This window comes from Vipera berus (genome assembly GCF_964194415.1).
Source record: "Vipera berus genome assembly, chromosome: 3".
Classification (NCBI taxonomy): Eukaryota; Metazoa; Chordata; class Lepidosauria; order Squamata; family Viperidae; genus Vipera; species Vipera berus.
In genome coordinates, this window is record NC_138204.1 from 64,443,585 (window position 1) to 64,455,837 (window position 12,253).

Sequence of the window (12,253 nt, forward strand, 5' to 3'; positions counted from 1 at the left end):
CCCTCTAGAGGAGTAGGGTCTTTTAATTTTGCAAGGAAGAAATCTAGTATTACAATTATTTCTTGGAAAGATTTCTGTGGATTTCAGCTCCTAAGTAGATTACATAATCCTTGTTTTCAAACATGTTGGACCTTACAACATTATTTATTTTAACCAACATTCTGTTAAAGGCTTTGGATTTCCTTCAAGGTAAAGAACTGATAACTCTTATGATGTCGGTCATTTGAGGCAAGTAACGAGCCTAGCAATTATTAACTTTAGCTTTCCTTTTTTTCCTCCCTTCCACTTTGCTCCACACTGAATTCTACTTTGCAGAGTACAGCAGCCTCTCCTTCTGCCAAGATGTTCAGAATGAAGAGATTTATGCAGAGAGCCTGGATTCTTCTGCATGTGTGCCTGTCTACTATTATTGGTAAAATCTGTATGTTCTTCTTCCCAGGTACTGTGAAGAGATATCTCCTGAAGCAGAGAGAAAAGAGTAGCAACCCAAAATTCAGCTATGAAAATTGGGGCCCAACTTTCTTCAGCTTCCCATACTTACTCTTCGTCTTGAAAGTCAAATGGAAAAGGCTGGAAGATGAAGCCTTTCAGGGCGGTCCCGCTCCTAACACCCCTGTAGCGGATCTCAGTGGGAAAATTCATCGCATTCTGGATTTCATGCAAGGTAAGTAAACACCAGGATGGTGTTTTTTTTTAGAAATATGGCATTTGCTAATCACATAAGTGAATTTCAAAATCAGGGTATTAATTTTGCTCTACTGACTAAACAGAAAGAGTTCATTTTTTTTCATGCAGTTGAAATTGACATAAAACACGTCAACGTAATTGGGGAAAGTGTTAAGATGGCACTAGAGTGGTTGAGTAGTTTAATTTTGACATATTAACAGGAAATAATTTAACTTTATATATGTATGATTGATCCAGATAAAATGACTCTCATAAGTAACTTATGCTATTGCATACTGTACATAAAATTACATATAGCATACAAATATACAAGATTATGCATATGCATGTATTACTGAGTCAAAGGATACACACATTCAAATAAATGTGTTCAATCTATATACCTCAGATTTTTTTTCTTAAAAACTATAAGAAATGCCTTCACAGAAAAGACACAGAGCATGATAAAGCTTGAACTAATCAGCTACATATCAGCACAAACACAACTGCACTTTGCCCTCTCTCTCTTAACATATTCATATGTTATTGGCTTCTACTTCATAGTAACTAATTAACTGCACTGCTTTGAAAATTAACATAAAACCCAACTTGCATGCAACCAGCGTTGTACACTTATTTTGCATATTCCAATAGTTGCCATAGGTAATTGAATCAAAATACTTTAGAGAAACAAAAATGCATTTGATAGGAAATCGATAAAGGGTGATGTGAAGAACAGAGATAATTTTATAATTTTATGTTTTTGCTTCACTGTGATGTGAATCAAGCTACTATGGTTTCTTCAATAAATCCTGGCTTAGTTTTATTGTGAACAGACTCATGGATGTCATCACTTAGAATCAGGGGTGTCAAACTGCCGGCCCATGGGCCGGACTCGTCATGCGGAAGCCGCACCCACCCCATTGCCGGCAATGGCAAAACTCTCCCGATATGTTGTGCAGCGTCACGTGACATTGTGAGTTTGACATGTTTGACTTAGATCAAGAGAGATTGTACAGATACTCAAATAAAAATCAAAACATTATAGTATCCAATTCTACTGCAAGTATAAACATGTTAAAATGTCCGGGTCTGGATGGGGAGGAACAGGCTTCGGCTCAACCCTGACAAGACTGAATGGCTGTGCGTGCCGGCATCTCGGGAAATTCAGATTATTCCACCTCTTACTATGGGGGGGTGAGCTATTACCCCCCGTAGATAGGGCTCGCAACTTGGGTGTCCTCCTAGATTCACAGCTCTCCTTAGAAGATCATATAGGTGCTGTGACTAGGGGGGCCTTCGCCCAGGTTCACCTAGTGCGCCAGTTGTGGCCCTATTTGGACCAGGATGCCTTGCGTACAGTCACTCATGCGCTCGTGACCTCTCGTTTAGACTACTGCAATGCTCTCTACTTGGGGCTGCCCTTGAGGACCACTCGGAGGCTTTAGCTGGTGCAGAATGCAGCCGCGCGAGTTGTGTTGGGGGTCTCCCGATACTCCCATGTTACACCTCTGCTCCGTGAGCTGCATTGGCTTCCAGTTGCCCTCCGGGTGAGATTCAAGGTGCTGGTGATGACCTATAAAGTCCTAAATGGCATGGTTCCGGATTACCTACGGGAGCACCTGCTGCCGGCATCAACTTCCCTCCGTCCAGTGCGCTCCCACAGAGAGGGCCTCCTCAGGGTGCCACCGGTCAGAGAATGTCGACTGGTGACCCCCAGGGGAAGGGCATTCTCTGTGGGTGCGCCAGACCTTTGGAACCGCTTACCGGTTGAGCTCCGGATGGCTCCCGACCTTCGCTCCTTCCGACGTGATCTAAAAACTTATTTATTTGAACAAGCCGGCCTGGTTTGATGGGTTTGGGGTTTTAACATTGATCTTAACTAATTTATTGCATCGGCCACAATTATTTAATGTTTTTTTAACTTTTGTATCTTGTATTTTTGATATTTATTGCCCTGTACACCGCCCTGAGTCCTTCGGGAGAAGGGCAGTATAAAAATCAAATAAATAAATAAATAATAAATAAATAAATAAATAAATATAAAAATAAATAAAAGACAAAAATAGCTAACCATATCATAAAATTCCTTCAAACAGAGGCAGTATTGAAGAGATCATTTTAATTAGAGGATTTTTTATTGGTGATGCCAATAAGGTTCTAAATCTTTGCTCTGCTTGTAATTATTGTTAGCTTCAGAAAATATGGAAAGGGGACATTTTAAAATGAAATACATGCTGCTGAATACATGCAACATTATTGTACAACATGCAGATGCTGATTATGTAAAACAAAATATGTTGTTCTTTATCCCACAGTGTTTATTGAGAATTAGAATTGTACCATCATAAAATATCCTGGCAAAATTATTCATGTGACATTAGCAGGGTCTTAATAAAGGTTTCATGTTTTGGAATGAATACATGGAGGCTTCTAGACCAATGTTTTTCAAACTCAGTGCCTTTAAGATGTGTGGACTTTAACTCCCAGAATTCCTCAGCTAGTTCTGGGAACTTGTTCAAAATGGCACAAAAAGAAAAGTCTACTGTTAAAGTATTTGGCCTTTTTAAATCTCTCAAATGTTATATTAATCAGCCCCTAAATATTAGGTATCTCATATGGACAAGAATGTGACCAAATTCTTAAAATTACTGTATATGTAGCATTTTAACTGCAAATAACTGCCTAATAAATATGAGAACTATAGCAATCCTTATTCTCATCTTTACCCTTCAAGACTGATCTGTGTTTCTTGTCTTGCAGGTAACAGGCCTTTGGTTCTGACATTTGGAAGTTGTACCTGACCTTCATTCATATTCAGATTTGGCGAGTTTAATAAACTTGTTGAAGATTTCAAAACTGTAGCAGACTTTCTTGTAATCTACATTGAAGAAGCTCACGCCTCAGGTAAGGCAATCTACACTCACTAGATTGTAAATAATTGTATTCCAGGTTACCAATCTGGGTGCATTTCTTCTTAAATATAAACCGGCATAGAATTTAATGGAGCAGATTTAATATTATGTGACAAAGGAAGCTAATTTAACTTGGTTAACAATTATAGTGCATCTAATGCTGTATATATAATCTCCAAAAACATTCCCCCGCACAATATTTGATTGTCTAAGTCAAATGTAATTTAAGAAAGATTACTGTCGAGATCCAACAGCTAAGAGACAGCACACTTACTGCTTTCTCTGACAGCTAATAACATTTTATCTGCATGAATAGAACCAAAAATTTAATAAAATTCATCGTATCAAAGCCATGGTTTCACTGTGTGTTTATCAGCCAGCAGACTCTGGAAGATGATAAGACAATTGTAGAGTCACTTAGGTATAGGCATGATAATAGCCCATAAGACTGAACAGGTTTCATGGGTTTGTACTTGTGGAAGAAAAAAGGAAAATAGGAATAAAAGTGGAGTTGCTACAGTACAAAAACCAAGAAGTTCTGGGCTCTTACAGATCCCACTTCTACTATTGAATGTAAGCACGAATATATCCAATCAATAGTCTAATTCTTGTTAGAATTATTCTTTATTTTAGATGGATTAGATGAATTATTTTTTTATTTTAGATGGATGGGCCTTTAAGAACAATATTGTCATTAAAAGTCACCGAAACCTCCAAGAACGTATAATGGCTGCACAGATGCTCCTAAAACAGCATCCTTTATGTCCAGTGGTTCTAGACACAATGGAAAACTTGAGCAGTAACAAATATGCTGCTCTGCCCGAGAGACTGTATGTGCTTCAAAAGGGAAAAGTTGTGTATAAGGTAAAAAAAACAAAAGTTATTACAATAAGGTTGGTTGTTTGCAAAGCTAAACATGTACATGAGACCTTGTGGGAGAGAGACGAGTTTAGTTTTAGGGAAACTGCTATCTAGAGTTCTTTTTTTAAAAAAAACAACAACAGGTACATTGTTTTAAGTATGCATTATTATGCATATTTTCATAGCACATCTTATGTTTTGCTGTTTATTTTCCATGACTGAGAAAAATAGTGGCATCTAATTCAATGGGAAAATATAATCTTTTCTATGCAATTCTGAAATAATTGGTATCCTGTCACTGCCACATGCTCATATTCTTACACCATATGCTTTCATGAAAAGCCTAATCTTTTAATAATCTATTTATTTTATAATTATTCTTTTTATATTATTTTACATCCCTTACCTATACTTTCTATTCCCATCCGTAGAAATTAGTCATGGTATTTATTTTTCCTTACACAGGGTAGACCAGGACCTTGGAAGTATTGCCCACAAGAAGTTCGTGAATTTTTGGAACAATTTTACATGTAAAAGAACACCTCAACGCAACCTGTTTGTGAGCAGCATGTATACTCCATTGCCTGATTACATTTCTAAAAGTATATTTATTTGTAAAAGGCTGTATTTATTTGGAAACATAATGGTGAAAACCTTACATCATTAATACTCAGCAGTCATGAACTCTCAATTAAACAATAACTTAAGCTCTATTTAATATGTTTACCCTGGATTACCTGCCAATGCTTATCTCCATTCTTGTAATTGCCAGCAGTAGATACACAAACCGCTTTACACATTTGAAAATGTCTTTGTGGTGATTTTTTTAAGGAAGCAAGGCATTCAACTGACATAGTCAAGATAATATGATGGACAGCATATATACAACAGCCCCTAGAATAGTCAAACAGAGCAGCAATCTCTTCTTTAGTAACAGGAATGCAACAGTGTACATTTCCCAATTATATTTCTTCTATAAAAGCTGTATTTGTAACTGTTAGTCTGTGGATCTGAACAGAACCAGTCTTTGTACAAGTATAGAATCAAATTTCTGGAGAGTATTGCTGCAGAACCAGCTGACATTTGTAACAGACAAACATGCATGATTGTTCTCATGAAATTCCTAGCATGTGCTGATGCATTGGATCCTCTGAACCCAAAACACTTAAGAACAGGAGTTTTAAAGGTGTCTGTAGAGAAGAACTTTCTGAATGGAATAGTTGCAGTAATTTTCTTATTTTTTGTTTCTATTAATATTTGTTTATGATAGTCATAGTTTAAAACATAAAGGATTATGACCTGATACAGAAAAATATTTATAGAAACAAGATGCAATATTAAACTTGGTCGAAAAATCTTTGTTCTTGAACTGGTTTTCTTTAAATATGGTATCATGTTATGATATAGCATAAGATAAAATGATGGAGTGGAACTTGGTGGTCTAAAAGAAAGATTGCCCCAGACTAAATTAACTCTATTTCTTATCAATTAAGAAGCACAGAAGATATTGGGCAACATAACAGAGGGTTTGATGAAAGAAGATTCTCGTTTATTACTCCATTTCATCTATAATGTGCCATACATCATCGTATAAATAGTATCATATTTAATATTTAAATAATGTTCATTGTTGAAATTTTTTACCAAATTTACATTGAAAAGATTAAATACCAACAGCAGTTAAAGTACTTAAGAGTCATTAATGCCAGCTACATTTTAAAAAAGGTTTAATGTTTAATATGTTATAATCTGAATATTGAATTTAACTTCCTTGTGATAGTCCTTCCGCTATCACCCTATGAACTGACACAAAAGCATCAGAAGCAGATAAAATGATGATTCGAAGATACGTAGCTTGGATCTCAGGAAACTATCAAAGAAAAAAAATATTAACAACCATAAACTATAGGTATGGTGTAATGAATAACAGCATTTTAAAATATTAATTCCCACAGGAAAGTTTCAGTGTAAGTGGATAAACATATTCAGTGCATTTAAAGATTTGCTGTTAAATATTGAAAATGGTATATATAAAGTACTACATTACTGTGGCATTATAAAATATTATATTTTGATATCCCAGCCATGATTTGCTGGCAGATGTTTTGGATACTTTAAAAGCTTGTTAGGAACAGAATGTCCCTACATTATTACTATTTTGCTTGACGTTTATCTGTAGAAAATGATCAACCTTAGAGAATGAATAACTACATATCTTGAAGTTAAATATTTATATGTAATTGCAATTACAGTTCCCTATTTACACACAAATCTAAAATTACAATAGCGTCCAAAATGCTAAGATGTCAACATTCATGAATGCATCTTAACAGTCCTGTACATAATACAGTACAGAGCCTAAAATATTTTAAAAACATGTAACCCAACAGTTCCACTAGCACAGTGGAACTTGCTTCTCAGTAAATATGCTTAGATGTGCATCATGTAAATAAGTAACTAATTAATGTGAGCAAACTTTAAAAACATTTCTCAATATTCACTAGCATTAATTCAGTAATTTCAGATATAGGGGACTGGCTACCATTTGTGTATTTTAGTTTTTCATTCAGATCATGCCATGATGATGATGATGATGATGATGATGATGATGATGATGATGATGATGATAATCATCATCATCCATCAAGCTGAGCTCAGCTCCTGGTAATAATAGGAACACAGTTTTATTTCCAGCAATATGGAAGTGGTTTGCTATTTTCAAACTTCTATTTTTTAAAAAAAATGCAATTCTTTAGTCAAGAACTGATTATCTTTTATATTAATATTAAATGAAAGATACTTACAGAAAAATCTTCTATTTGTAGTTCTCCATCTTTACACTGCAGCTCTGAAAATAAAAATTGTATAATTTAACTGTAGAAAATAATATAAATATAAATATAAATATAAAATATAAATCTGACATTTTTACTGGAACTAGTGCTTAAGCCAGTTAAAAAAATCAAGTCAACTAATCGTACCTCTAACAAGATATCTATTTGATTTGATGGCCATTTAAGTTGCTACTTTTGAATTCTAATATGTTTAGCCAACATCAATATTTTTGCCTTTGCCCAGTCCCTACAGTGCATAGTTAGCGATCTTAGGGCATGTTCTAGTCCAGGGGTAGGCAACCTTGGCTCTTTTATGACTCGTGGACTTTAACTCCCAGAATTCCTGAGCCAGCCACGAGTCATAAAAGAGCCAAGGTTGCCTATCCCTGTTCTAGGCCAATGAAAGTCTGATAAAACTACATATTTGACTTATTGAAACATATGAGCTACTGTTGTGTGGGGAAGATTAGGGTGTTCAGACAGATGGTCAATGTAAAAAGTAAATAACAGTGGTGCCAACATACAATCCTATCTTCCCATACTAAGGTATTGCTTTAGTTGTGTAATTTTGTGAAGTAAATTAGATTTTTAGATAAGCTTTTTCATGAAGCTCAAGCAGCAATAGTAATAGTCACTTATCTACAGTGGAATTGATGACTTGATCTGATTTATTAGGCCCAGATATCGAGTAGAAGGCAAACTTAAAATCAACCGAAGCAGTATATAGGCAAATCCTGCTTTAGCCATACACCTTTCTGCCAGATATTGTAAAATAAAGGCAAGATCAAAGGAACAGCGATTACAGCTAACATCAGTCTATTTCTCTGGACGTTATTTCCAGCCAATCCATTATTTTTGTATTTAAATATTTGGCATAAATGTTGCTCATAATGCTTAGTAGACTTATTAGGGTGATAGCTGGATGTCCCATCCCCTCTTTTTATAAAAGGGACTATTACTCTTGTACCCCAGTCTTTTGAAATAATTGCAAAGCAATCAGTGAAAAAGAAGGGGCTGACTAAAACTGGGATTCACCATTCTAAATTGTTACATATACATTTTGCCATTAAAAAATCATTACCTTGTGGGTTTCTTGGTTTAAGTTGGTTAACCCACTTCTTAATTTCTAAGCACATTAACTGGCAGCCAGTGAAGATTCATATATTCATAGTCAGCATTCATATTTTGATGTATGTACGTATCTCAGAATCATAGTCACATAGTTTTAGAGTTGGAAGGGGCCACAAGAATCATCTATTCTAGTCCAACTCTCTGCAATCTGCAGGCAAAGCAATTAAATCATTCAAGAGAGAAAGCTGTGCAGCCTCCACTTAAAAGCCTCAGAGGTAGAAATAGCCCTTATTGGTATATTATTCTATTACAGTTTGTGTCTGTCTGTCCATCCATCCATCCATATATACTATTATGAAATATATATATTTCATAGTGGTATATATCATGAAGAAGAGAAATAGAATTTAAAATATCATCCGGTGTTGCAGACTTTCTTCCCCAGTAAGGTAGAGAAGAATTTGGGCCACTGACTTTTACCTATGGTCACCTGTCAAAGAAAAGTCAGCTTCAATTCAGAGCATACCTGAAATTGATAATTGGATAATGCATTACAAAGAATCAACTGCTGTTTGCTAAGTACAACAACTTAACTTCTAAAATATATTGAAATAGTCTTCTAGTTCTGCAGATTACAAAGCTAATACTGAAATTTAAAAAAAAACTTACAATATCTCCTTTGAACTTTTCATTCTATACTGTTAGTCTAATGTTATGCAAAAATTGAGATCAACAGAATTTCTTTTCAATAACCATACTCCTCAGACTTGATTGAATTCAGTAGTGGATTATGATCATTCACTGAATCATAACAATATTAGTATAATTACCTTTTTCAATGCACTTTTCAAAATCAACTGGATCTTTAGATACACTTTTTTCAATGCGTAACTTCTTCACTAAAGAAAATATTTTTAAAAATATTAATTGTAAGAATACCAGTTCCACCTTAATATATCAAAACTATTAATAAAATAATTCTTAGCTTCAACACAAGTGCACTTGTATGACTAATTTCATTTTTACAATTCACCAGAGAAAATTATCATACAGAACTATTAAAATACAAAGAAAGCTAGGCTATGTCAAATGTGAGGAGCATGTGAAATATGTGATCAATATATTCCCCTCCATGTACAAAAATAATTTGTTATGGACACCTTTTGCAGATGAAGGATTGTGTTATATACAAAGAGGAGGACAATGCTATAAAATATTTGGGACCATGATAATCTGGGTTTGGAAAGGGCTTTTCCTTTCTTTAATTGTGCTCATCCTATTTTAGGGCATACAGCAGTTTGGGGCATTTCCCCCCCAAAAAACATTGGGAAACTAGGCCACAGTTTTCAGAAACATGCAATCAAATGGGGTCTAGGAATCACCCAAACAAAAGAAAATGACACACATAGCTCCCACATAGCTGTATAGACTTAGAGAACCATACATACCACAAACTAGAGCAGGGTGTCTTCAAACTTGGCCCTTTTATGACCAGCGTGCCTAGCTGAGGAATTCTGGGAGTTGAAGTCCACAAGTCATAAAAGGGCTGAGTTTGAAGACCCCTGAACTAGAGTTTCCTTCAAAATGACTGATCAGTATTAAAAGCACTGAAAAAACCCTTAATTTGTCAAATAGAGTAAAAGAGTTTGTCTAAATCCAGCAACAAGTACACAGCCTTTTTCAGGGTGGATCTCATTTCCAAATACCAGAGTTTAAACCCAGATAATTTGTTCATCTCCCTTTCCAAGAAGCTTGTTAAATTCACAGAAGAGAAGGTAGTCCTCGACTTACAATAGTTTAGTGGCCATTGAAAGTTACAGCAGCACTAGAAAAAGTGACTTATGACAATTTCTCACACTTTTTGACTGTTGCAGCATTCCCCTGGTCATGTATTCAAAATTTAGATGCTTGCCAACTGACTCATATTTATGGTTGCAGGTCCTGAGGTCAAATGATAACCTTTGTGACCTTATGATAAGCAAAGGCAAGGGGGAAGCCACATTTACTTAAAAACCATGTTATTAACAACTGTAGGAAGAAAAATGGAGTAAAACTCACTTAACAAATCTCTCATTTAGCAACAAAAATTTGGGGCTCAATTGCGATCATAAGTCAAGGACTACATGTAATCTGATTTAATGATATTAGCATGTTTCTGTCACCCAAAACATGATGGGTTATTCTTGTTGCAAAGTTCCTATTACAGGATAGCTTCATATTAATCAGAAGTTAAAGGTATCCATCCTAGCATACAAGTATGGGAGAGTTGTAATGTCTCATTTTACATTCAAAGATGCAATTAGTTATAGATGTATCAAAAAATAAATTACTTAGGGAAAAAAACACAAGCAAAATACCCACAAAGTATTATAAAGAGAATTGCCTCAGCAACTCATATTAATAATAACCAATACTTTCTTATCTATATAGTATATAAAAATATTATGAGCCATGGCCCAATTCTTCTAAAGTGGAAATGTCTACAGAGTATTCCCAAGTATAAATGCATGACTATTTTTCATTATATGAAGTGTACAACTATATTATGGAACAGTACATGAAAAGAAGATAAAATTGCAGAAAAGACACAAAATTTGAAAACACAAACATATTATAACTTACCTAAGTAACACTGAATTGTCAGTTTGCTAATGGTCACACATTTATGAAAGGAAATAATAAATTCCTGAGGAAACATCCCAGTTGTGGTCCAAAAAGTTTCAGGTCGCCTATTAGAATAAAATGCAATTATACATCATAGGCTATGTATGAAACTGTGTTTCAACATAGTTAAACAAGCCATGGCTTAGCACAATACTCACTCATATGGATGAACCTACCCATATTTCTTAGCCTAGAGCCTAATTCAAAATGTTGCTGTGGGGATAACCTGAGAAACAGAAAAATATACTTTCCTTTGCATTATCTGGGGAAAAGGAAGCTATATTATTGCAAGCTGCCTTGGTTAGCCCCAAGGGGGAATAGAAGGTAAATAAATTTAACAAATAAATAAAACAGATAAATAATACTGAACATATAATGTAACAAACCGTTTATTTTAAATCGTGACTTCTTGTCACCATTCTTGAGACTTGGCCTTTTCTGAAACCAGTGCTTTCCACTTTTGTTTTTCCACAGGCAGTATTTTCTCCATCTTCCACAGGCAGCGTTTTTCCACCTTGGCAACTTTAAGATGATTTTAACATTCATAATGTTCAGGGGGAAAAAGTGTTTCTCCAGCTTCCACTCAATTCCCCAATTTTGGAAGTTGAAGTCCACTCATCTTAAAAGGAATCAGTCAATCCTTTCCAATGTTCAACGCCACCCCGAAGACTCAAGACTCACCCGTCAATGATGTTTTCCGGCGGGTACATTTCATCGCTGGATGTTGCTAAAATAACTTCGGCTCCCTCGGAGCCGAGGCAGTAGTCTGTAAACTTCATCCCTGCTCAAGCCTCGCAAACTGCCGCCTCAAAGCGTCCCTTCTTTTCCTTCCTACCGGGCGAGCGGCTCAGTTGCCTAGCAGCACCCTAGCCGGAAAAACCCGGAAGTGGCCTCCTAAAATCTTGTTAAGATAAATTTGTGGCTCAAGACATTGTATGAAATCCAACAGTGAAAGAGACTCACATAGAGTGGAAGGGACGGCAGGGATCATCTATAGTTCAGGGACTCGTGGACTTCAACTCCCAGAAGTCCCTCGCCAACCATGCTGGCTGGGGAGTTCTGGGAGTTGAAGTCCGCAAGTCTTAAAGTGGCCTATAGCCTGGACGCCACCGTTCTAGTCCAACTCTCTGCAACGTGCAGGAAACCAAATCCACGAGCAGTGGATCTTTCAGTTATTGCTGGCTGAGGAATTCTGGGAGTTGAAGTCCACAAGTCATAAAAGGGCCAAGTTTGAAGACCCCT

At 35.9% G+C, this 12,253-nt stretch overlaps 2 protein-coding genes across 3 annotated transcripts; one reads left to right on the plus strand and one right to left on the minus strand.

Annotated features, from left to right (window-relative positions):
* Nucleotides 1-342: 342 nt before the first annotated feature.
* On the plus strand, nucleotides 343-5,799 carry DIO1 (iodothyronine deiodinase 1; the record flags this gene model as incomplete). Its single annotated transcript, XM_081323676.1, has 4 exons — nucleotides 343-664; nucleotides 3,430-3,573; nucleotides 4,246-4,445; nucleotides 4,908-5,799. The coding sequence occupies 4 exons, from the start codon at nucleotides 343-345 to the stop codon at nucleotides 4,974-4,976; spliced, it is 735 nt and encodes a 244-aa protein (XP_081179802.1). The 3' UTR covers nucleotides 4,977-5,799.
* A 109-nt stretch (nucleotides 5,800-5,908) lies between these two features.
* IFT25 (intraflagellar transport 25) lies at nucleotides 5,909-12,107 on the minus strand. 2 transcript variants are annotated; one of them, XR_014025908.1, is made up of 6 exons: nucleotides 11,693-12,107; nucleotides 10,970-11,076; nucleotides 9,178-9,246; nucleotides 7,247-7,290; nucleotides 6,985-7,103; nucleotides 6,221-6,312 (listed from the first exon to the last, which is right to left on the minus strand). XR_014025908.1 is itself a non-coding variant. In XM_081323677.1 (5 exons), the coding sequence occupies exons 1-5, from the start codon at nucleotides 11,788-11,790 to the stop codon at nucleotides 6,205-6,207; spliced, it is 426 nt and encodes a 141-aa protein (XP_081179803.1). In that variant the 5' UTR covers nucleotides 11,791-12,019; the 3' UTR covers nucleotides 5,909-6,204. The 2 variants fall into 2 exon arrangements, 1 of the variants encoding a protein (XP_081179803.1); XM_081323677.1 differs by lacking the exon at nucleotides 6,985-7,103 and having other exon boundaries at nucleotides 5,909-6,312; nucleotides 11,693-12,019.
* Between the last annotated feature and the right edge of the window lie 146 nt (nucleotides 12,108-12,253).